The sequence below is a fragment of the Anas acuta genome, chromosome 5 (genome assembly GCF_963932015.1).
Source record: "Anas acuta chromosome 5, bAnaAcu1.1, whole genome shotgun sequence".
Lineage (NCBI taxonomy): Eukaryota > Metazoa > Chordata > Aves > Anseriformes > Anatidae > Anas > Anas acuta.
In genome coordinates, this window is record NC_088983.1 from 56527027 (window position 1) to 56550785 (window position 23759).

Genomic DNA, 23759 nt, shown 5'->3' on the forward strand with positions numbered 1-23759 from the left:
AAGAATAAACTTCTTAAAAGGTCCACAGTTGGTCAATACACAAAAGGCACTTCAGCCCCCCCCCACAGCTGTATCTTTACACTCCCTGTTTCATTAACACAATATCTCAACCTGTTTTTCAAAGAGTAAAAGGTCAAGAAGCTGCAACTTGGACTCCCTCTCACTTGGTTGTCAGGAAATATAAACTAGTCCTGATTACACAAATGAGAATGATGTTGATGTGCTCGGGTTTTGACACTAGAGTATTTTTTCTATTAATAATTTTAATTGCCTGAGGTCAGTTCTTATATCACTACAAGTATTTTATGTTTAATTATGTTTATTCATGTTTCCTAGTTACCTATCTTTGCTATTTTTTCACATTAAGGGACTGGAAAGTTCATTGAAATAAACTTTTCCAACTCAAGCAATGCTAAGAATTGCAATGAGTTATAAACACGATTGGAGGTTGCAGGCGTATCGCATTCGTAAGACGGTGACTGAGCTGTGACGCCACTCTCTGATGATTCAGCGATCACAGCGCATGCCCCGGAGCCATTCATGCACCCTGCTGACACCAGTGGGACCAGAAAACCCTCAGCACCCTTGGGGACCCAACCCCTCGCTGGGGATCCCATGTGTCACCCCACGTCCAGCCCTGTGGCTGCGGCCTGCCGGGTGGCCAGGCTGCCGTGCCCTCAACAGCTCGGGGTGCTCACTGTCAGCACTGATTGAAATTTCACCTTTGGTGAGCAACGTCCACGGAGAGGTGCTTCGGCCTCATTTTGGCAGGGAAAGCATTACAAGAAAGAGTGAAGGTGGGAATGCAAAATCAAGGATCTTTCATTAGATGCGGTTCTCAGGCTGTGTGTGTACAGGACAAAGCAGCGAAATCTACCCTTTCAATCTCTGGGACTGAAACCACAACATTTTTACTGGAGAAAATATCACCTAATAGCTCGGCGCCGTCACCCTGCAGCTACAGCAAAAGCAAATTAAAAAAAACTCCAACCAACAATTAGAGTAATTGGTCTCTTCTCATGTCTGCTAAAGGTATGCCAGTTTTCCATCATGCGGGGGATCTGTACCCTGGATCCTGTCCCATGCCTCCTAGTCAGGGATTTCAGAGCAATTTACACGCACGGAACTGCTGCAGCAACAAAGCTCTGTGGTAGGTGCAGATCAGCTCCTTGCCGACGAGGAAGTGCACGCGCCCGCCGTGCGGAGAGGCATGAAGCTGCTCATGACCGTACTTGCTGCGGAGCTCGCCCCTGCTGCACCCGTGCCTCGCCCCCCTGTGCAGGTGCCTCTGCTGGCATCGGTCGGCGCTGAGACTGAGAGCGAGTCACACGTGGTGGTTGGTGCACACGTGTGCCCCATCAGTGTGCCTCCTGGCCGGGCACAGCCACCCCAACAGCAGGACGGGAGCGGCACGAGGCAGGCTCCACGCTGGTGTGGGAAGGGGAAAGAGAACCTCCTCTGGCCCTGGAGGCCAGAAGCATGTGGTTCCTGGGGCTGGGGGAAACCAGAGCCGCGGGCAGTGAGACGAGATGGCCGGGGACGCTCCTGTGACAGAGCCGGCCACTGGAGCCCTGCGCTGGAAGGGGATCGGCAAGCGGGTGGTGTGCGTGTGGGTGAAAGGTGCTGGGATTGAGTCAGCTCTCCTTTCCTTGACGTACTCACTGTGCTTCAATTAGATGCAATGCAGCGGATTATTTTTAATATTTAAAGGGATCAGATTCCAGAGGTTTAATAAACTTAGCCAGGCACCTTGTCTGACCTGACTCCATCCACGTGCCTCACCAAACCCTACTCAGTCCGTAACTCTGGAGAGCTTATTTTGGATACATCCTAAAAGTAAGCCAGCCCCAAAACCTCGGTGAAACCTCTGTGGCCACACTGCAAATGCCCCTTTGTGGTTACTTGGCTTTAGGCAGCAAACCTCTCCTCTGACATCAGGCCCCAGCTCGCCAGGTGTGGGCCGCGCAGCTCTACTGCCCTGAGGATGATGCCCTTTAAAACAGGTTATCAAATTATTTCACCTAAGAAGCATCTCGAGAGGTAAAAATATTCTCCATGCTAACAAACAGAGCAGTAAAGAGAGAAGTAGCTGAGGAGCAGCAGACATTTTTACTAATCGTGAGGTGAAATTGTCAGTGCGGCAGCAGCACCCAGACCACATCACGTCCTCTTCCTCCCCCAGCCACCGCGACTTGTGGTTCACAACACAAACGCCGGATTAGTTGCATTAAAGCCAAAATTTCCCTTAACTAACGCATTTCATTTGTTTGCTGTCTTTTCTGTTTATTGAACACTTGGGATTGTTAATCTTCTGCTAATTTAATAACTGGAACCATGTGGCGTAGAAGCGTTGCCGCATTCCGCCTGGGAGATTAATGGCAGGGACGCGCGGCTCTGAAGGCCCAGCCACGGGCGCTGGGCTGTCGGTGACGGGTGCCCAGAGGTGGGATAGGAGCACGGGACAGATGTGCAGCCTCTCCGGGTCTGAAAGTGCAGAAGTGCTAAAGCAGAAAACCAACGCAAATTTTTAAGCAGCGTTTAAATAACCTTCCTTGAGCCCAATGCCTCTTCTCAAACAGGAGGACGTGGCCTCCACAAGACCATGTCGCCACCCCATGTGCAGGAGCAAAACCCAGCCCCTGCTCCAGCAGGACACCTGAGCCTGAGGTCCCATGCATTTTGGGTACAAGCTCATAAACATTATTAGCATTTATTTCCTGGACACTCTTAAGTTTTTGTGGAGTTTATACAGCTGAAAAGCAAATGCTTGCAAAGGAGTGGTGCCTTTAAACACCACCTTGTTTTCCATTAGTTATCCTGTTTAATCAGCTATAACTCATTACAATCCAATGATGTCCTGCTCGGCCTTATTGTGCCTTTGGTTATTTGAATATAAACACCACTGAAGTCAGCAGGAATGCAAAGTGTGTAAATCAGTACGGAGCCCAGTGCTAGGTTTTAAGCAAGGATTCTGCAGTGAGGAATTTAAACCATTATTCTATATTTGTTACGTTTCTGTTTGATGCTTTACCCTGCTCCGTGCTCGGAGCAGAATCCGTTTCCCTTCCAGGCACGTATAGCGTGTTCCCCTTTGGTTTCCTAATTTGGGTTAGATCCCATCATATGAAAAATATACTCTGATATTGTACCTAGAGCACATTGATGAGGCCTAAAGAGCTCTTCTGTGATGGGAATTAAGATCAAAAAGGATACGGAATTTAAATATTCAACATTTTTTCTTGGATATGAAACACAGAAAAATTGTTTTGATGCAAAAGTCATTGCGACAGAATATGTTACTTAAACTCTGGGACCATATTAGGGTAAAATGGCTTTTTAGAAAGGAATTGCACTGACAGAAACTCCTTCATATGGAAATTATGACATTTTGTCTATTGCCTCTTACTAGAAATGTTTAAAAGATCCGTTAAAAATATTCTTTTAAGAAGCTGTATTGAGATAAAAGAAAATGAATAAGAACTGGTATAATCTAGGGGCTTGGTTCTGATTAGTTTCTTAACGTAGGCCCCGTTAACTGCCGGAAACCTGCAGTGGTTATCGGAGTTTGGGATGCACAATGACAACATGCTCATTTCACAGCTGGGTTTGCTGCCCTCTTGTCCAGACAGCCCCTGCCACATGGCTAGCTTGCCCCGGGAGATGCTGTGACCCAGCACCAGCCTGCCAGGGATACATACAACCCTCTAACTTTCCTTTCCTACCCCTTCCCTACCAAGAGACAGGGGTTGCCTCTTTACAGATGGAGTCAAAGTCCCCCCGGCCCTTGTTCCCTGTCTGGGCTGTCACCCACGGCCACTGACAGCTCTGTAGCCAGATCGGAGAGGGAGAGGCTGCTGCGGGGCAGGAGGGCATTAACGCCCCCTGCAATTAGCGCCAGGAGCCAAAGACAACTGTGGGCTTCCTGGGAAGGGCTGGCCTGCAAGGCACCTAGGGGGTCACACAGGTGGGCTCTGCTGCCATCCCAGCTTGAAAACCACATTGGAAATGCAAACTGAGGGAAATAAAGAGGCAAACAGATCCAAACGAGGCTCAGCACTGCGTCTGCATCATCCCCAGTACGTCCTGGGGGAACAGGCACTGAAGCCTGCCCGACTCTCAGTTTCTGAGAGGGAACTGGCATCGCACACACACGCCTCGCGTTTACAGCCCTGGCAGAGGCGAGCTGGAAGCCGTGCTGCTAATCAGAGCCCCGGGCAGCTGTCACACAGAAGCAGCAGCTGGTGAAATGGCCTCTGGTGGTGGAGGAGGCGGCAGTACATCGCCTCGGTCCTGCCCTGCTGCTCTGGGGCATGCTGGCGTGCCAGGGGATGGGGCGAACCCAGCAGAAAACAAATGTGGAAAGTCCATCTTCTCCGTCTCTCCTCTGCCCTGAAGCGCGTGCCTCGTGAGAGCCTGAATTTCCGCCCCACTTTGTCTGGAAAATCCCTCTGGATAAACGATTATGACATTCTCACCATTTAAAATTAACTTTCTCGCTTTGCCTTAAAAAAAAAAAGGCTCAGCCTTCTTGTCAGATATTTTGGTCGCTTTGGGCTCCCTAAAAATTGTGAGCTAGCAGAATTTTCCTTAGTGAATGCTGCAGGAGATCTTTGATGGGATGATAAAAATAACTATTTGGTGCCAAAGGCGATAGACTGGGGAACAAAAGCCTCTCTGAAGTCAGAGAAGCTGGGATCTTTGAAAGAGTTCAAAAAAAAAAAAAGAAAAAAAAAGCTAAGAACAGCAGTGGGTATCCTGGACTATGACTGTGGTCGGGCAGCTGACGACTGAGTCTAGGTGAAGGATTTGGGAGCAGGCAAACAACAGGTGGTGGGCGGGAAGAGCAGGAGAATCAGATCTGCCTGGGGAATAGGTGGTGGATAGAGTGACGGATGGCTGAGGTAGCGGCAAGCACCAGGGGAAAGAGAAGAATCAGGTGCATCCACGATGAAATTCTTACCTCTCACACCACCCCGACCTTTGTGAGAGACTGAAGCACAGCAAGAAAAGCCAAGGAAAAAAGCCTAGCCTTGAAGCATTAGTTCCCTTGGGAAAGGATGAGTGCGAAACATGTGGCAGATATTAGTCATGTCACTTAGAAAGGTGTTCAAATACCACGATGAAGGATGAGTGTGGTATAAGGACTTAGAATAACTTAGGTGGTAAACCAAATTTGAGACACAGAAAGAGACTGATACGGGAAATACTCTAAGATTCACTCCTTGTGTGGATGTCTTTCTATAGCCAATAGATACATTATTCATTTTTTCCCTTCTGATGCAATAAAATTTCAACAATAGCATAAGCGGTATCACACTTCAGGCTTCAGCAAGGGGCATGCACAGAAGCAAAGGATGTTTGAGATACATTGTCATCCACTGGAAAATTCCAAAACAAGAATTTAGCCTCGCTTTAAAACTGTCAGGTCTTTTTTTTTTTTTTTTTTTTCCTTGGCAAATTCTATTTTATCAGATATCTGTTTACAAAACTCAGCCAAATATCCTCTCAAATGGTTTTATAAACTTTCAACAGATGTGAATGAACATTTATTTGACAGAGCCAACTAACTACCTCGGCAGCTCCATTCTCTTGACCCCGTTCATGACTTTCACTGCATCCCATTCTCAGTAGAGTTGGTCAGTTTTCAAAGGGTATTTGCTGTCATTTTTTTTCCTTTTAGTTACCACCTGTTTGCCTGAAATCCATTGTCCTCATTATAAATTTAGTTTTGCATCTGAATATTATATCAAATGTCATTGTAAGGTTTTTGATGATAGTTTTATTGGGAAATATTGAAAGCCTCTTTGAACACAGCGTCAAACAGTATAGAACTGAGTCTGCATTGAAGGTTTTGGAAAAGAGATGATTTTGAAGCATCAGATGCTGTTGCAGATCAGTCTCATCAACATGTGGCTTTTTGTGGTTCCTTGGGGAAAAACTGAACGGGAGTTAAGTGATAAGTACAGAATGACCACTGGGCCACCATGTAACCTTCTTCCATTGTTGTTGTTTTAAAAAGTCAACTGCACAAAAGAATAAATACACCCAAAAGCAGGATCATGCCTGAAGTCAATATTTTGAAGTTTCCATAACTGCACATGTTTAGTGTCTCTAACAGAGAGATAACAACCTGCAAGAGTGAGTAGGTCAAGCTATACTGTTGTGTCCTACCCTATGCACTAACAGACCCCATCCATACAGTCTTCATCATCCGCTTTCCATTCACATTCATCTCTTTGAAAAAAAAAAAAATTCTACTCAAAAAGAATCTTGAAATATTTTTCCATCCATGGTATTTTTCATCTTTTTAGTGCTCAGATAAGAGTTTTGTAACACATCTGGATTGCTGATGAACAAACTGAGGCAAAAGAACTACAAAGATCTGTCACACAACACACAAGCTGTAGAGGAGCCAGATTTATGCTCCAGGTTAACAATGAAGCAGACAAGGAACCAGCCTGGCTGGCTTTCCCTCTAGCCTGTCTCTGAAGAGGATGCATGGAAATGCATATGAAACTCACATGAAGCAAACCCTCTGGACATCACCCATGTTTTTCTGTTCTGCTGAACAGACAAGAGAAGGGTTAAATCCTGAAGCATTCTCACTGCCAGGGTCCCTTCCTCCTCAACGTTCCTCTTTTTTTTTTTTTTTTTCCCTTTTAAAGTGCTTCAGCTTGTGTGTTACAATTTGTTATAATAATGGAATCTAGTCAGAAGCTTGTGGCCCCATAAACTTTAGACATAATTTTAACTATGTCAACTTTAAAAAGTCAGTATCTGCCTCATCAAAGGGCAATCATGTCCAATGTGGGTGTCTGTGCCAATTGTGTTTTGAACTGCAGCAATAATCCAACCTAACCATGCGAATAGCTTTTCTACACCCACATTTCTTAATTATCATCATGAGACTGAGGTAGCTGAGACCAGATCTATAATGTTTTCTGGATGTCAAAATGCCCACACACCTTCTGCAATCCTTGTGCTACCAGCCCCCTTTCATATTGCTTTTAGCTGGTCCATCTAATTATCTATTACCGTAACTATTTAATGCATTTTTCATAAGCCCCACAAAGGATTGTCAGGAGGAAGGGGCTCTGTTTAAGAAAACGGAAACAACTTGTCTGCCTAGACCGCCTTCACTGCACAACCCTATAAACATTTCAGGGGCTGATAAGCCCCTCCTCACCCCTTTCAGAAAGGAACCATTATTTCTTACAACCAGGTGAGACCTATGCGTCTAGAAGTCTCTGTATACATTGCATCCAGAAACAACACAATGTCTTCAGAGGTTTGTGGTCTACTTCCCATTTTGAAATAAATAAATTTGTTATTTTCACATGCGCGACAGTCAATAACCATCTGAAATGGCCAAGTAGTGGAAATGTTATGACTTAATGAACGCGTCGCGTAATCATTCTTGCCAAATGTCAAAATAAATTGGAGGCCAGCGTGTACGGTTTACGCTTGTTAAATTTGGGTTGTGCGTGCTATTTTGGGAAGAAAAACAAAGAGAGACCAGACCACTAAGAGGCGGGCGGAAGAGAAAGTATATATTTGGGTGCTTCTGGTGAGACCTCAGCCGATGACAGCCCCACCGCGCACACCGCCCGTGGGAGGCTCTGGGGAGCCACTTACCTGCGGAGGAGCAGGGGGAGTGCAGAGGCTGAGACCCCCAGCAAAGCCCCCGCCGAGAGGCTGGGCTGGAGGTGGGCTGTGGCTATTAGCCACTCTGAAAGGTGCATTTTGTAAGGAGACCATGAGAGTTTATGGGCATCCCATCACATCCAGCACTGGCACACACACACACGGAGAAATGCAGGACTTGCCTGCTTCATGTGGAGAGTTTTCTGTTTGTCCGAGCAACGAGTACCTTGGAGGCTCCAGGTCTGGAAAGCTCCCTACAGCCAAGGGCCCAGCCCTTTGAACAGTCAAGTGTGTCCCAGCTATCTGCCCTCTGAGGCTGCCTCAGGAAACCACCAATTAGGATTACGCGATAAGCAAAATTACTCCCATACTTATGTGATAGGAAAATAGGTCTCCAAAGCTACACGTTCAAAAGGAGATCAAAGCAATATTGTTCTTTTGTGGTTAGGTTTTAACTTACGTCTCACCCCGTTGTGTACGTGTTCCAGCAGTAGTACCCAGAGGCCCCAGCTGTGTGTTTCTTATTCCACCACTACTTCCAAGGGAGGGAGTGCCGCCAGGGTGCCGGTATTTCTTACTGCCCTCATGAAAGGCACGGATACACATATGTGGCTTTCGTTTATTTTGTTTCATGACACAGGGAAGGGGGAGAAATCCTTTTCATACACCTACATCTATCACATAGCAACTAAGAATAGAAGCAATATTGAGACAGATGGAAATGTTAACAGTGACAGCTCACAAGCACGAATCACACATTTGTGAAATAATGAAATGGGTGGGCAGTTGTTATATGAACTCTATGTCAGTCGTTATGTTTTCCTGGCTATAATTTTGCAAGAGTATGTCTCAGAGATATTTTCAGGGAATGGGAGAAGTCAGTGCCCTGCGTTGCACTGCACCTTGCCTGTGTGTGGGTGCTGGGATCACCGAAGCTGCTGGGCGGTTTGCACACTGAGCAGCTCGTCACGAGCCTCAGGACGTCCCATCACATCTCCCTGCCAGGGCACTTCAGCATTCCCAACAATGAGGTGGGAGAGAGGCAGAAAAGAAGCGCAAAAATATTTGGAAACCCACATGTAAGGGAAACACGGGCTGCTCAGATTTGTTTAAAACCCTTACTGCCAGGCATAGAAGTATTTCATGTTTATGTATCATCTGCCCATAATCTGGTCCCTATTGCTAGTTGGACTCACCAACCATGAATGGCAAGAAGCATGGCAAAGCCAGACCTACTTTCCTCAGATCCTTCTTTCTAGCTCTTTATGCCCCAACAGCCATTGTCCCCATTTTAAGGGCCACTTGGACGAGCCTGTTTTTGTTAGCCCCAGTTTCCAAGCCTCCATCCAAGGGTTTTTTTCCACAAATGAAAGAAATGCTGCGTTCTCCATCTAATGTTAGCCCAAAGGGGAGGAAGCTGTGAAAGCGCCTCTCCATACGTCTTTCAGCTTGTGCTACCTGCCTGTTTGCCAAGTCTGAAGGAACCTGCTGATTTTCAGAGAGGTACTGTTCCTTACACAAGATGCTGTTTACAGCACTTGAAATTACTATTTTTTGCTAGAGGAATGAACTAGATCTCCTGAAACCTTATGGATGCTCTTTTTGTTTGTGTACCTGATTAAAAAAATTCTAGCAGCTACATCTTAGAGTGCTCAGTGGTGATTTACTACAGTGATTCATGGTAAGACTTACAGCACTGAGCAAAATCTCTCCCTAGGGATTCATCCACCTTTCCAGAATTTCTCATGGCTGGGCAATCGTATGCCACCGTATTTAGGAAGCAGAACATGGTTACTAAATGGCAGCCAGCCTGCATTTTCTTTGGTCATTTCTGAGAGCTCGACAATATTGGTGTGCTAAAGAAACAAAATAAAGGACTCGCTGTGCAAAGTCAAATCCAGCCACCTCGGATCAATGAAATGCTACGCAATCCTCCAGGCCTGTCAGAGAAGGCCTCTAGAAATAAGCAGTGGGAACTGTCAGATCATTTGAAATTAGAAAATTATCGAAGTACTCTGAAAATCAAGTGGTTATGCAAATGGAGAGGTACAGAGAATGAAGAACTTTGGGAAAGATCAGGCCTACGTCAAATGCCACGTAGAAAAACATCTCACGCTGGACACAGACACCTGAGAGTCACCGAACCACTGAAAACAACACTTGTGGCATCAGGTAAAATAAACAGAGAACCGTTAAAAAGGAGAAAGACAGGCTGCCACGTCAAAGCTTTGCAGGACGGAGAGGTACTCAGAGGAGATCGGACATTTTACAATATCATAACCATAAGAGATGAACGGCGGTGACGAACCACCACCAAATGGGTGACAGCTCCTGGAGAAATACTAGGTACTAAAATCAATAAAGCTACTTGCAGATTAAGGTATGAGTCACTGCGAGCAAATGTGACCAAATACGGCCCCGTGTCATTTGTTAGCGCCTGGCCGTCCCATTCGTCTCCGCAGAGAGCGATTGGAGCTGGGCACAAACAAGGCGGCGGAGGCAGGAAGGGCAATATCAGAACCCAGAGGTTTTCAGAGCTGGTGACAAAGTAACGGGTGTAAAATTAAAGTGGATGAAGACATACAAGATTATCCCCGGAGTGGGAAATTCACATAAACAGAAGCTCCTTGGCAACCTCCTCTGTACCAGAACCGTGTATTTTGGGGACTGGACGGCCTTGGGTAAGGCTCACGGTCACCAGACCCCAGTACGTGCGTTCAGGCACTAGTGGCACCACCTGGCTCCTTCCCAAGCGAAAACAGGTCAGAGGACGCTTGGGTACGAATGTAGTGACACGGGGACCGCAAAGGAGGTGCGTTTGAGTGCGCTGCAGCCTGCCGACGACAGACACTCCCGAGGCCGGCCTCTTCTCGACGAGTTCCTCCTCGCCTCAGAGCTGCCGAGAAACGCCTCCCATCGCGCCTAGCCCGGGCATCCCGGCAAACGCAAGTTTTCAAAGTGGAAACGGAAAAATACACCGCTCCTGCGCCCGCCCCTGCCCGGCCCAGGGCCCTTTTCCTCCGGGGGGGCAGCGAGCCCCCCGCCCCGCGCAGCCCCCCGGGGCCGTCCCGCAGCATCTCCATTTTGGCTGGGCTCGGGGGTGGGGGGGGCATCCCCGGCCCACGCAGGACGGTGCCCACGGGGGGGGGTGGGAGGCGGTCGCCGTGACAACGGCGCCGCGGGGGGGCGCGGGGGGAAGCCCCCGGGTGCGCAGCGGGGATGCCGCCCCCTCCCCGCCTGCCGGGGGGTTCCCTCCTCGGCGCCGCTACGTGCGAGCCGGAGCGGGAGCCCGGCGGGAGGCGGGGGCGGCGGGGCCGCGGGATCCTCCCTCCCTCCCTCCCTCCCTGCCTTCTTTCCTCCCTCCTTCCTTCCTTCCATCCATCCCTCCTTCCTTCCATCCAGCGCTGCCTCCTCCCCGGCGGGGCCCGGCGCCGCAGCGGGGCGGCCGCGGGGCTGTGCCGCAGGGAGCGCCCCCGCCGTGCCCGGGAGGGGGGCGCCGCCCGGCCCAGCCGCCCCTCGGGGCCAGGAGGGGGGCACGGGGCCGGGGTCTCCCCGCCGAGGCAGTGCGGCTCGGCTCGGAGCCCCCCCTTTCCTCCGCGGGAGGAAATCCCCCCCAAAAACACCACCGGGTTTGGTGGGGGTGGCTGGGGGGGGGGGGGGTGAATCAATGCACGGGCTCCGCGCACAGCCGGAGACCCCCGGAGCTGGTCTACCTGCGAGCACTGCCGCTACCGCCGCTGCTCCGCCAAACTGCTGACTTTCCAGAGCTTATTTTTAGCCCGGAGACTAAATATTATTAGCTACATTTCTACGTAGGAAGGGGGGGGGGGGGGAGACTAGAGAGAGGGAGATGAGCAGAAAGCTTATCCGAGCGATCTCCAGGTGGGGGGGCTGCGTTTGGGTTTCAGGCTTGTCAAACACCTTCCCCCCCACCCCCCCTTTTAATTATAGCAAAGTAGCTGCGGATATTGGATCATCAGCAATACATGCACGGCGCTCCCGTTCCGTCGTAGCTCGCACACACAGAGGGGCCATCAGCGATCCCTCAAGCTGGGGACCGGCTCATCTCCATGTAGGTAAAGATCAGCTGCGTCTCTTTATCTATGCGAGATCAGCTGTGCACAGTGCCAGCTAGAGCTCAGCTGCATCTCTTTAGCTATGCAAAAGCAACTTCCATCCCCGGCTAGGGAAAAATCCGTCGCATCTGCTTATCTAGGTAAAGATCGGTTGCATCTCTGCCCAAAGCATGCACACGCACATCGAGATACGAGATTCCCAGATTAAATCAGGCACAACTTAACTCCAGTCGTAGTGAAATCTCATCAAGCTGCTCCTACCTCCGCTAGCCTCCACACACCGCCCAGCCACAAAGGTACCAAAACTCGGCAAAGAGCAGGAACCCATCCCCACCGCACCGAGACGGGGGCAGCAGGCAGAGGGGTGCCGCCGGGGGATCACCCTCCCGCTTACCTTAGTCACAGCTAACACCACAAGCAGTGGCTAGATCGTGGCGATAAACACTCGCATTTCCCAAACTTGACACCGTCAAACCAACCCCCGGAGCTTGCAAGACTCTTTTTTTTTTTTTTTTTTTCTCCTCTTCCTCCTTTTCCTATTCCAGCCCGCACCGCTAGGAATTCAACTTCGCCCAGCTCCAGCGGGGCGAGAGGGCGGCGGGCGGGGAGGGGAGGGGATGGGATGGGATGGGAAGGACGGGAAGGAGGGGTGAGGAGCGGGGGGGTCGCTACCGCCTGCCCGCGGCTCCCCGAGCCCGCCGGGGCGCGGGGCCTCCCCCGCCGCCTCTGTCCAGGGTGCTGCCCCGCCGCCGCCGGCCCCGCGCCGCTGCGCGCCCCCTGCGCGCCCCCTGCGCGCCCCGGCCGCTCCTCGCCGCCGTGCCCGTCACGTGAAGCGCGCGGCGCTGCGCGGCCTCTGCGCGCCCCCTGCGCGCCCCGGCCCCCGCCCGGCACGGCCCGGCCCGGCCCGGGGCTAGGGCCCGGCCCCCGGCCCGCCTGGGGACAGCCGTCGGCAGCGGGTGGCGGCTCCGCGCCGCTCCCCGGCGGCTCCAAGTTTCTCCGAGGCGGGGATCCCGGCGCAGCCCCGCAGCGGAGCGTTCCGGGGAAAGTTGCGCTGCCCGCACCGCCGTGCTGCCGGCCGCCGCGGGTCCCGTCCTCCGGCACGCCAAGTGCCAGACAGCCCAGCCCGTGGTACCAGATCCTGTCGTTAAGCAGCATCGCAAGCCTTTCATTTATTTTTTTTTTTTCCCCCTCTTCCCAGTTACAAAAATAGGCTTTTTATTGGTACTCACCATTGTTTCTTTGCTGTCCTGGAGACAGAAGTGTCTTAAAATCCAGTCTCCCCAACAGATGCTGGAAGGTAATGTGTCTTGTTTGAAGTCATCATGTGAGAACTTCTGCTTTGCTCAGTGGATCGCCCACCACTTGGTGTGACTTATGAATCTAATAACCCTTTGCAATATCCGCAAGCTTCAACTCTCCGCCACCTTGGTGCCTACAGAAGACAGAAAGCGGCTGGCAGGGAGTTTTAAGAACCTATAGACGTACGCAAACGCCTTAGCTCAGAGTCACGTTTCCCTCCGAGTTCTTACGTGATCCCAATGAACGAGAGGGGTTACCGGCTGCCGCCGCGGAACGTGACCGCCGCCCCCCGCACGCCGGAGCGGGACGCCAAGTTCCCGGGGAGAGCCCGGCCCGGCCCGGCCCCGCTCCCCGCCCGCACCCGGGGCCGGGCGGCACGGAGCCGGCAGGTGAGTACCCATCGGGCGGCCCCGGGGCTCGCTCGCCCTCTCGGGAAGAGCTCCAGGGACTTGTTGCACGCCGCCAGAGGAGGCGGCTCGCTGCCCCGAGCGGCTCCCTCGGAGCCCCCGGCCGGCCCCCGCCGCACCGAGCCCCCTCCTCGCCACCCCCCGACCCCGGGAGGGCTGCGGGTCGCGCTGCCGCCGCGCTCTCGCCCCCCCGTTTTGTCCCCGGGTCCCCCCTCTCCACGGCCAGCCGAGGCTGGGGGCGACACCGGCCCGCCCGCCCTCGACTTTGGAGGCGGCCTGCGGCCCCGGCAAAGTTTGTGGGGGCTGCCGGCGGTACCGGGGGGGAGGCGGAGGCAGGAGCCCCTCGCCCGGTGCCGCTCCCTCCCGGGCGGCTGCTCCCCGGGCGCTGCGGGGCGTTCCCCCGGCGGAGCCTGTGCCCCCCCAGCCCGAGCCTCAGGTACCTCCGCCCGGGAGCCAAAGCCAGCAGCCTCCTCCATGACAACCACTTATGTTGATCCATGCAATAACCAGCAGATGCTGCCCTAAGACTGGTACAGCTGGTACTTTCCTGCCTCGGCCGTCCTGGGGGCAAGGTGCGGGAAGGCACGTCGAGGGGGCTCCGGCCAACCTGCCCAGAAGAGGACTGCTGACCCCCTTCGTCAGCATCACAAGCTGCCCGCGTGGTGTGCAACGGGCAGAGCTGCTCCCAAAGGCTGCTGCTGATGTAAGGCTGCACCCAGTAGATTACCCCCTCGCCTGTCACCCAAGACCCATCCTTAAGTATTGATCTTCAGCCAGGGAACTGAACTTTCCACCATTGGAAGCACTGATAGTGTTAGTACCAGTTGTGAACACCACTTTCTAAATACCACTTAAAACACCCCACAAGTGTTTTAACAAAGAGGGACTGCATCAGACCATGCCTTCTCCCAGCCTTCTAAGCCAACAGCTGCCACCCCTCCCTCTAGGGAGGAGAACAACTACGGTGAGGTCTGCTTTGGACAGAAAGTCACACAAGTACACATCTGAGCCCTAAAAGTTTCTGACTGCAAGGAATTCTCAGCGGTTTGGGTAGAGACAACTCAATAAAGAAGTAGTACAATTAAAAGAAACAAACAATTCTGCACGCTTACTTCAAAACTCAAGAAATATAGTCTTTCATCCAGAAAGTCGGTCTAGCTGTATCATTTGTAACAAAGTAGTCTATCTGTTCCTCCCCTACTTCTCACCTCATTAACTTCCAGATATTTTCACTTTCTGACAAAGTTCTCAGTCATTAAGGATGTCCAGAAGGAAACTTTGCTGGATCACAGTAGTATAATGATTTATTAACATTAAACTTACTAAAAACTTCCACAGAAGGCTTTCTAAGAAGGACCCACAGCAAGAACAGGACGCACAGTCAGTTCAGGCTGGTATAGTAGCCTAGTCCAGAGCAAATGGATGAGCTTTACCAAGGATACTAAGGTAGGGCTATGCTGACAGAACAACAAGCAAAAATACTCATTTAGAGAGCTATCTCAAAGAGCTGCTGGGGAACTATTCTGCTTAAGATTATCCAACCCCACCCCACCCACTTCACTGGAATAGGCAACAGCTGATAACCCATCCCACGGTCATCAGGCCAAATTAAGCATGTGTTTGCTGAAGGGAGATTTTGCTCTACATTGCCTCAATCATGGCAGTCTGAAGTAATTCATGAAAAAAAAAACAAACAAGCACAGTAATCAAGACAGTAGAGATATGGAGTATGGACCAAAATGTCATGGGTGGGGTGATGTGGGATGCCAAAAAGCAAAGCTTCTTGGCAGAAGAGGAGGAGGAGGTAGACAGAGCAGTCACAGTCCCCACACAGACCCTCACTAGTGACAGAACAGCCCACGTTGCTCTGAGGGACCAGAGCCAAAGACAGGACACGAGTGAATGCATAACAGCGGTGGAGAAGGATCCCTGGCAGGCAGCTCAGAGAGACTCCTGCAAGAAAGGAATGAGGAAAGGGGCTGAGACAGAATTAAACCCAGCTGCCTATCGAGTTTCCAGCCATTTCCTCTCCCTATGTCCCATTCCTGACTGCTTGTTACCTCCAAGAGAATAGATCCTGAGGCCATGGGACACCCAGCCACAAAAACATACTTGATGGGAGTACATGTGGAGGATTATTTTTTTTTTTCTTCATCTTATCACAGGGATAAACAATTAATCTAAGTTACTCGTTTGGCAAGTCATAACTCTTGAGTAAAAGTCAGCACTAGTGCGAAGAGTTTAGTCCATCATTTAAGACTAATAATCAGGTGATCTGCTTACAGGGTGTTGAAACAGGATAGCTGTTAGCCCTTGCCAGAATTGTACGACACAGCATTTGCTCTATTCAGGTAGTTCATACATATAAGGCAATGTACATCTCTTGTTCCAAGTGTGTTTATCTTGGATTTACATTGTTACCAGATGAAGTATACAGCTGTTGGACCTGACTTCAGTGGGACTACTCATATGTAAATAGTGACAAAAGTGTTTAGCAGATGAGGCCTAATTAAGCAGGAATCAGTCATACATTTTCCCCTCTCTCAGACAAAAGAATGTGAAGAATACTGCAGGAGCATTGCTAGAAAGTCATGGTGCCTTGAACCAACCTGCCAAACACACCGAAATCCTAAGTGAGCTGCAAATGTTCCTTCCCTGGCTGTGAGCATCAGGCAAAAGCAGCAAGCTATTTGTTGGCTTTGTCACATACTTGAAAGACTACCACACTGTGCAGATGACTACCCTGCTAGGCACGCGCTGGAAGACACCTTGCATCCATCCTGCACATGCTGCTCCCTGCTCGCTTATACATCACCCAAAAACCACCTGGAACACCGGGGCTAGCGATCTGGGCAGAACCAGGCGATAACAGCATCTGTCAGCTTTATGGAGACACTTCTGAAAGGAGAGCTACGTTGCATCATCACTGGTGTGAAGCGTGGCTGCCAGCTCCTCTACACGCCAGCAAACTGAAGGCACGTTTGAAAGAAAGGTCCCCCGGGGTCATGGCGTGCACATTTGGCTGGTAACCTCCTGCTGCTTCAACAGGCAGGTTTGGCACCCACCCTGCTGCTGCCCCGAGGGTAAATGCCATCCTGCCAGAACGCTTTTAGGGTAGCCTCCCATAAAGTGTTGATCTGTGCCTGATCTCCTCCTTCTGCAGATTATCCCGGTCTGATATCTCCAGCTTTTCCACGATCTTCGTGCTGCAAGCGTTAGCAGCCGCTACCTCCTCCCTCCCTGGAATAGTTTCCCTTTCTTCCTGAGCCTACTCGTCTTCAAACCGCTCCCAATTGCGTATTTTCCGTGCTGGTAACATGCAGATGAACATCGTAGTCATGATCCCACTCAGATACTAAACAAGCCTCCCACCAATGCTTAGTCCTCCTTTAAAGCACCAGAACATTTCAGCTTGCTTTCCGTCTCCTCAAAATACCAGGAAATACTATGGAGTAGGCAGGCTGCGGCGGGTGCGTTTGCTGTGTTTTCACCTCAAGGAGCACGCTGCACCAGCGGGCTCCTCCAAACATGCCTTGGTGGGGGCGATGGCCTCTCCTGCTCATCACCCCGTGCCAGCGCCTTAGGGAGGCATTTCACACCTTCATTTCTTTGAAAAAAATCACAAATTATGCCGAGCTCACCTTCACGCTCAGTAAAACCAGGAGAGAGGGAAAGAGCTCCCGCTGGCTAGAGCTCAGCACCGCCAGGGAAGCCGGGACTGATGTGAGATGGGGGTAACATCAGGTTCCTGTCCCCACGGGTGGTTGGGGCCAAGACCTGGAGGCAGGCACCTCAAGCACTGTACCCACGCTGTGGGGACAGCAGCAAAGGCTGCAGCAGGAGGAGGCACAGCTGAGGGGACAGCGGGGATACCAGCCTTGTGCCAGCCACCGGTCTGCTCGTGCTGGGGAAATCCTTCAGTTTACACTTTCATCTGGCTCTGCCCTCCCCCCCCCACACTGCTCTTGTTGAATGACAGGACCGCAGACAGGTCTGAGGAACCTGCCTGAGAGCTTTACGTGAGATACTTATTCATCATCAGCCACTGCAGAAAGTTTTGCTCAAACCCCTTCTGTTATCAATGGAAGAGGCGTGATTTGGGAGGACTTCTCAGATTAAATGTCCTTGCTTTGTTTTCTTCAGACTACCTCTGATGCAAATGTAGTTCGGACTATATCTCATCTGCTTGTGTGGCACTCACTTAGGTGAGCTGCAAAAGACAGGAGATGAGATAAATGTAATGGAAACTATTGGCCCATGTAAGTTCTCCTGGATGACCTGAGCAAAATGAGCCACCAGGTATCTCTTACTAGAATAAAACCAGAGATAGGGAGAGAAATCAGAACCTGGAGAAAAAAGAAACATGACAGCCGTAATCTGTTACTATTGCAACCTGATTACTGGGTGCTTTGACATGGTGGGGGACCCTTTCCTGCAGCAATAAAGAATACATCTTGCTTCTTGTAACCACAGGGGAAGCATCTGTGGACAAGTTAGCATTTAAACCGACTCTTTCTTCAGTTTCCTTTAAAAAGAGCAAACATATACGATAAATGTGGGGAAAATAATTTTTTTAAAAAAGCTACACCAGCACCTTGTCACATTCTGAAATGCTGTTCAGTGCAGCCCTGAGTCAGGAGAAAATTCCAGCACTTCCAGTACAGAAATGCCCTTACCGAACCGAGGGGGATTAGTCTTAATTGTACTCATGAGTAAAAAGTAAACACATACTTTAGTTCCTTTCTAAGTTAATGTTTAAAAGGAAACTATCTCCAAACCATATTAATCTACTTCTTTACAGCCAAATACCCCATCGACTTCAATGGGAGTTCTCAGCCACAGCTGTGTATTTGAACCGCCTTGAGCATGATGGAAACGTGTTATTGTTAAGAGCAAAATATCTGCTGAAGAAATTATACATGGAGTTAGCAGACAGCACCAGGAATTAGGTGCATATCATGCAAGAATGATTGAGGAATGCTGGAGAGTTCTGAGTAAGGGCGACCCTTGACTTTGTCTCTGCATTTATATGATGAACTCTTTCAAATATAGCTCTGTTCCCTTTAACTCCCCTGCATAGAAAGGGGAGAAGTGAGATGATGACAGGACGAGGGGAACGAGGAAACAGTAATGTAGGAGAAAAGCACTCTAAAGGACAGTAGAAATACAGAGAAGCTGTTATGAGGCTACCACTGAACTAAGGGTAATTAGTAAGATAATAACCTCCATCCAGGCTCTTGCACTGAGTTAACCGAAAAACCATCCCCACACTGACTCTGTCTGCAACTGACCTGTATATCTTTATCCTGCCATTTTCTGACTAAAATGACAAACAAATTCTCCCATGAGATGGTATTCACAACAGTCAGGAAATAGTGTTAATGCTGACCTAAATAAATAAAGCTTCTCCTACATAAGAATTCCTGCAAGGATCCTTTAACACTAGGTACATTTACTGTAAAACGCACACAAAACCCCGTGGGGCAAATCACCTGCTAGACACCATGGTCTCTCTGTCTGCCTTTAGCAGGCAGGGCTGGGAACTAGCAATACGCTGCTGAAGAAGCAGGGGTACTTGCGTGAGACTCCCGAGACCAAATCAGAAGCTCACAGATCCTGCTGGCAGACCTTACAGTCAGAGCATGGGTGAATTTTCACAGAAAAAAAAAATATATTATTTTGCAGAGCTGTGTGCCTGGGTTTGATCTAAAGGGTGTTGGCACACACACAGCTTCGAGGACATGCACATGCGTTGTCTTTCGAGGATTTGCACGATGCTTTCTGCCTCGTGTGGTGCTGTTCACGCCTGCCTAACTTCTTCCTAGGATCGTTCATTACTGTAGAGGACAGCAAGTACACGCTAAATACAGTACATATCTTATATGCACTATTTATTGAGGTGAATTTTATCTGTTGTTCTTTATCAACGTGAAGCAGTAGAGCTGAGGTCTGAGCTCTCTTTCCAAAAGCAAGCTGCCCAAAGGCAGAGGCAAGCCTACGGGAAGATTTTGTGCAGGCTTACTTAAGATTTTATTGTAAAGGCATCAAAGCCGGCAGTGTTACAGGTTGCTGGTAAAAATGCTATTGCTACTCCTACCTTCTATTTGCATCGCACATTTGAAGTTGGTTTTGTTCCCTTTGCAGCCCACGTCCTGCTGCAGCACCCTTCCTTTTGCTCTACCTGCTCACCTGTCAGGAAGGTGGGCTGCCAGCAAAGCCTGCGCTGGGCGGCAGTTAGCACCTTGTCTGTTCCAGCAGGTATGACACAACTGGCTTTTGCTTTTCTGACAGTAAGAGCTAGACTGGCAAAAAAAAAAAAAAAGTGCCATTATTCCACTGAGTGTCCCCTGTGAGGGTGCCTGCTTGCCTTAAAGATGCTCTTCTGCATGGGCTCTGAGTCAATGCCTTCCACACCACACAGCAAGCCTTTGGGTGTGCGGGTGTCACTGTGAATCAATCCACTTCAGCCACGTAAGTCCTTTCTGCCTTTCATCACCTCTACTGGAGTTGAATTAAATACAATCTACACCTTTTCCCTCCCACTTTCATTTATGATGCACTCTCCTATTCTAATTGCTCCTCATAGGAGCAGCAGTAACTTTTGTTTGTGACCCAGGGAACTCTACTGAATAGGTATATCCAGAAGTGTTTCTAACACTGAACAGCACACAAACTGCATGATTACTTTTAGTGTCTCTCATTGAACAGAAAGTATTTTAATAACCTGAAAGACTCTTCAGTGAACAGTGCTGGATCTGCGCAATTTATAGCATATTTAAATATTTTTACATTGGTACCCAAGATTGAATTCCAATATTTTTCTTTTGTATCTCTGAGCATTTTAATACACTTCTGGGAACACTTACCTTTTATGATGAAAACAATATTTTCTAACATAAAGTGGTGATTTCAGCTTAAGTGCAACCATATGTATCTTAGGGCAAGGGCTTTTGGTTCTAAATAACTGCTTAATGTTAAGGATCTTTCATAATGGAAATGTCACAAACTACCATATACTAGCTTTCTTGAAGAAACAAAGATAAAATGCAGAACAACACAGCTCCTATAGTTAAGAATAAATACTTTGAAGCATAACTGTAAATTGTGATTTTTCAGTGAAAATTGCATAACTACAGAGATATGGGAAAATGGGAAAACCACAAATCTGCTGGATGTAATGAGGGTGTTTCTCTTGGTATGGGCTAGATCACATCCTGCTGTCTGTAGTTTACCGATCTGATTACTGGTGGGCAATCACACTGCTAAGCCTATTTCCACAAAACTATGCAAATAACTTATCCCTGTGTCTGTACCGCATACACTCCTCATCAGTTTAGAATAACACATCCAGTTATTGGATTTCATGCAAAGATCTCAGATCTTTCATAAATGCAAACTGATCATTACAGCTTTGAAGGACATTTTTGTGTCCATTTTACAAAAAGAAAAACTGAGGCAGAGAACATTTAAACTGCCAGTAAATGGATCTGATATTGCAGCTCACTCCCTGAGCAGTTTGCCCACAATAATAATGCCGGTCAAGGTTTGGCAGTCCCGACACTTTTTTCTAAGAAGTATATAATGACTCTTCCTCTGTACCCACTGGGTATATCACTTGACAGTGGGAAGAGATCCATGGAAAAGTATTTGTATCATAATATCAAGGATATGTAGTCGTTCCTACTGCCTATCTGCAAAACACTGGCAAGGAGCAATTATTAATCTGGGGGTATAACACTGCTCGTTGTTCAACTCGTACGTAAATCAGAAGGAGAAGCAGAGCTTTGGCAGAGAGCAGTGACCAGATATTCCAGCTTGCTTTAAGTCCTCTTGGACTTGCACCGCCCACCCTAGGGGTTTACCCACAGCTTACAGCGCACTTCTTGTGCTCATGCTCCTTGCCCTGTGCCTGCTCTCTGCCCACAGCCCATGCCCTTCGAGGCATCGCCTGCAGTGCCCAAGCCCAGCCGTGCTGTGGACGCATCCTTCATCCCCCACGGTGCCTCACCTACACGCCCTGCCAGCCTTCCCTCGGCCATCAGGCTTTTAATCCGTCAGCACTTGGGACAAAGAGCGGGCCTGGAGAGCTGATGATATATGTCGATGTTTTCCCATCTCTTATTGGTGACTCATTTTTTCGTGGAGCCTGTTTTCCAGTGTGAGAAGGTAACCCAGATAGTACCAGGGAAGGGAGGTGTGAAGATTCAGATAAGTACAATAAAGATCACTTCAAATTATTTCTCAGGAAAACTCCAGATGACTATCATTATTAGTAATTTCAGTCTCTGAGGTCTGCTCAGTTGCGTGAGACTGAACTGAAACTTGGCCTAAGGTTTCCCTGCCTTTCAGTGGGTCTGATTGCTGTCTGAAAGATACAGTTGCCGTGAAGATGCTGTCTCTCATAATCTCACATTTATCTTATTCTCAGGTTTCTCACAAATCTTTCGACATGCCATGCTTAAGAGTAATCCCTAGTAAATCTAAAGTACGTGGCTGAGCTCTGGAGGAAAAATCTGGGAGCAAAATCTAGAATGAAAACTGTAGGCTGAAAAACAAATGATTAATCGCAAGTAAGTAGGTAAGAAGAAAGTCATAGAATACCAGTACTTTTCAATTATTTAAACTTAATCAGCAGCATATAAATCACCTGATCCTAATGTGACACCTCCCTTCATCACCCAGCCTCTTTCAAAAATATATTTTGGGTATTGGCCTAATGTATCTTCTCAAAGAATAGAGAAACACAACAACAAGGGTAAGACGAAATGATTCAAACAACCGCTGCACGGTTAATTAACAACATAAAGCCACCAAAAAAGCCTTGAATGTGGTTTGAGAAGTGCAGGCTGAGTTCTGAGCTGCTCTGGATTGACACAGCTGTGTGGTGTCATGGGGCTGAGCCAAGTGGCACCGGGCTGGGATCTGTCTGCCCTGCCTTGCTCCTCTCACAGGCACAGCGGAGAAGCAAAGGCAACTAAAACTGTTCAAGCCACTCCAGCCATTACTTGTCTGCACTGATAACTAAATGATGCTAATTAAATAATACTAGCTGCACCTCATTCTTCGTTATGGCAAAGGGTTTCTACCATTGAGAGCCACTAGTAGAGCTTATTTCCTGCCACGTACGTTTACCAGTACAAACAGCCCCAAAGTGCCGACAGATAACCAGCTCTGAAGTCCAGCAGCACTGAGGTCCATGCCTATGTACAGCCACATGCAGCAGATAAATGCAGGGGGGGGAGGCTCTGTGGCTGGCCCTCCCTGCCCTTCCAGGCACCACTGCACCCTGCGGGGGGCACGGCTTGCTGCTCCTCAGCAGCTGCCTGCGTGCCCCCAGGAGCAAGTGGCACATGTGGCCCTCGTTCTGTGGGGGCTGGCTGGCCCCAGCAGCATGGGGCCAGGCCAGGGGACAGCGGCAAGTGCTGTGACACTCACTGCAGCACTTCCTGGGGAGAGGCAGGGGCCACCAGCACACTGGAGGTTGGGCACCTCGGGTACATCTGGACCGCAGGTGAGAGCAGGCGTCTCCAGGTGCTGCCTGTGGCACAGAACGGAATTCTTGGGAAGAGATTGAAATCAGAGCCTCTCGCTTGGATCCCAGCCCTCGCAACCCATTTCTCCTCCCACAGCGGTCGAGGCTGGTGTTGAGACGAGACTTTCCAGGCTTACCTCACGGAGAGGCGGCTGTGCTCCGGCGAGCCCTGCCACACGCTCACAGGGGGGTAGCAGGCAGGGCACGGCTCCCGTCACCACCCCGCGTCCCCACCAGTGCCAGGGATGCTGGGCCGTGCTGCTGCAGGGGTAGAGGAAAGGACGGGTTAGCACCTGAGGGGATGGCAGGGTAGCTCTGGCTTGGAGGTCTGTGGCAACACAAACCAGGAGGATTACATCCCAGAGTGAAAAGCCAGACATTGTGCTGGCCTGCTGCTTCCAACCCCCCAGTACACACAAAATGTACTGGAATAACACATTTATATGCACCCATAAGCATTTATATGCATGCTAAAACCGGTTACAAAACACAAGAGAAGTATGATGATATTGGGAATAAAAACTGCAGATTACAGAATGGCTGAGGGCAACAGTGCGTGTTCTTGCTCAGCTCCCCATTTCCTATAAGTTAAAGAGGGATATCTGAAACCCATATACTGGAGAAGTGCTAGCAGGGGTGATACAGTGAGAACATGGCTGGGAAGATCATTTGGTATGAGATAGGCTGGAAAAAGTCAGGAGAACTTCACATCACTGTCACGCTCTCTTATGGATCTGATCCCTTCACATGTGTGGCTCTCACTGGGTTACAGGAGTAAGCAAGACTATGAGAGAAGGGCCT

At 49.5% G+C, this 23759-nt stretch overlaps 1 protein-coding gene across 3 annotated transcripts in view; it reads right to left on the minus strand.

Moving 5' to 3' along the window:
- BDNF (brain derived neurotrophic factor) overlaps positions 1-23759 on the minus strand; it is a 61899-nt gene that overhangs the window by 23919 nt on the left and 14221 nt on the right. Inside the window, exons 4-9 of one of the 3 annotated variants that reach the window (XR_011097326.1) lie at positions 23096-23219; positions 22862-22964; positions 21435-21572; positions 14539-17636; positions 12950-13152; positions 12615-12858 (exon numbers count right to left, since the gene is read on the minus strand). Coding sequence is in view for 1 of the 3 variants with exons in the window: in XM_068685008.1 (XP_068541109.1) it covers positions 12950-12952 (3 nt within the window). In the remaining 2 variants the exon portion in view is untranslated. Of the gene's footprint in view, positions 1-12114; positions 12255-12614; positions 12859-12949; positions 13153-14538; positions 17637-21434; positions 21573-22861; positions 22965-23095; positions 23220-23759 lie in introns of those variants that run through there. The other 2 variants (XM_068685008.1, XM_068685010.1) reach the window with 2 other exon arrangements.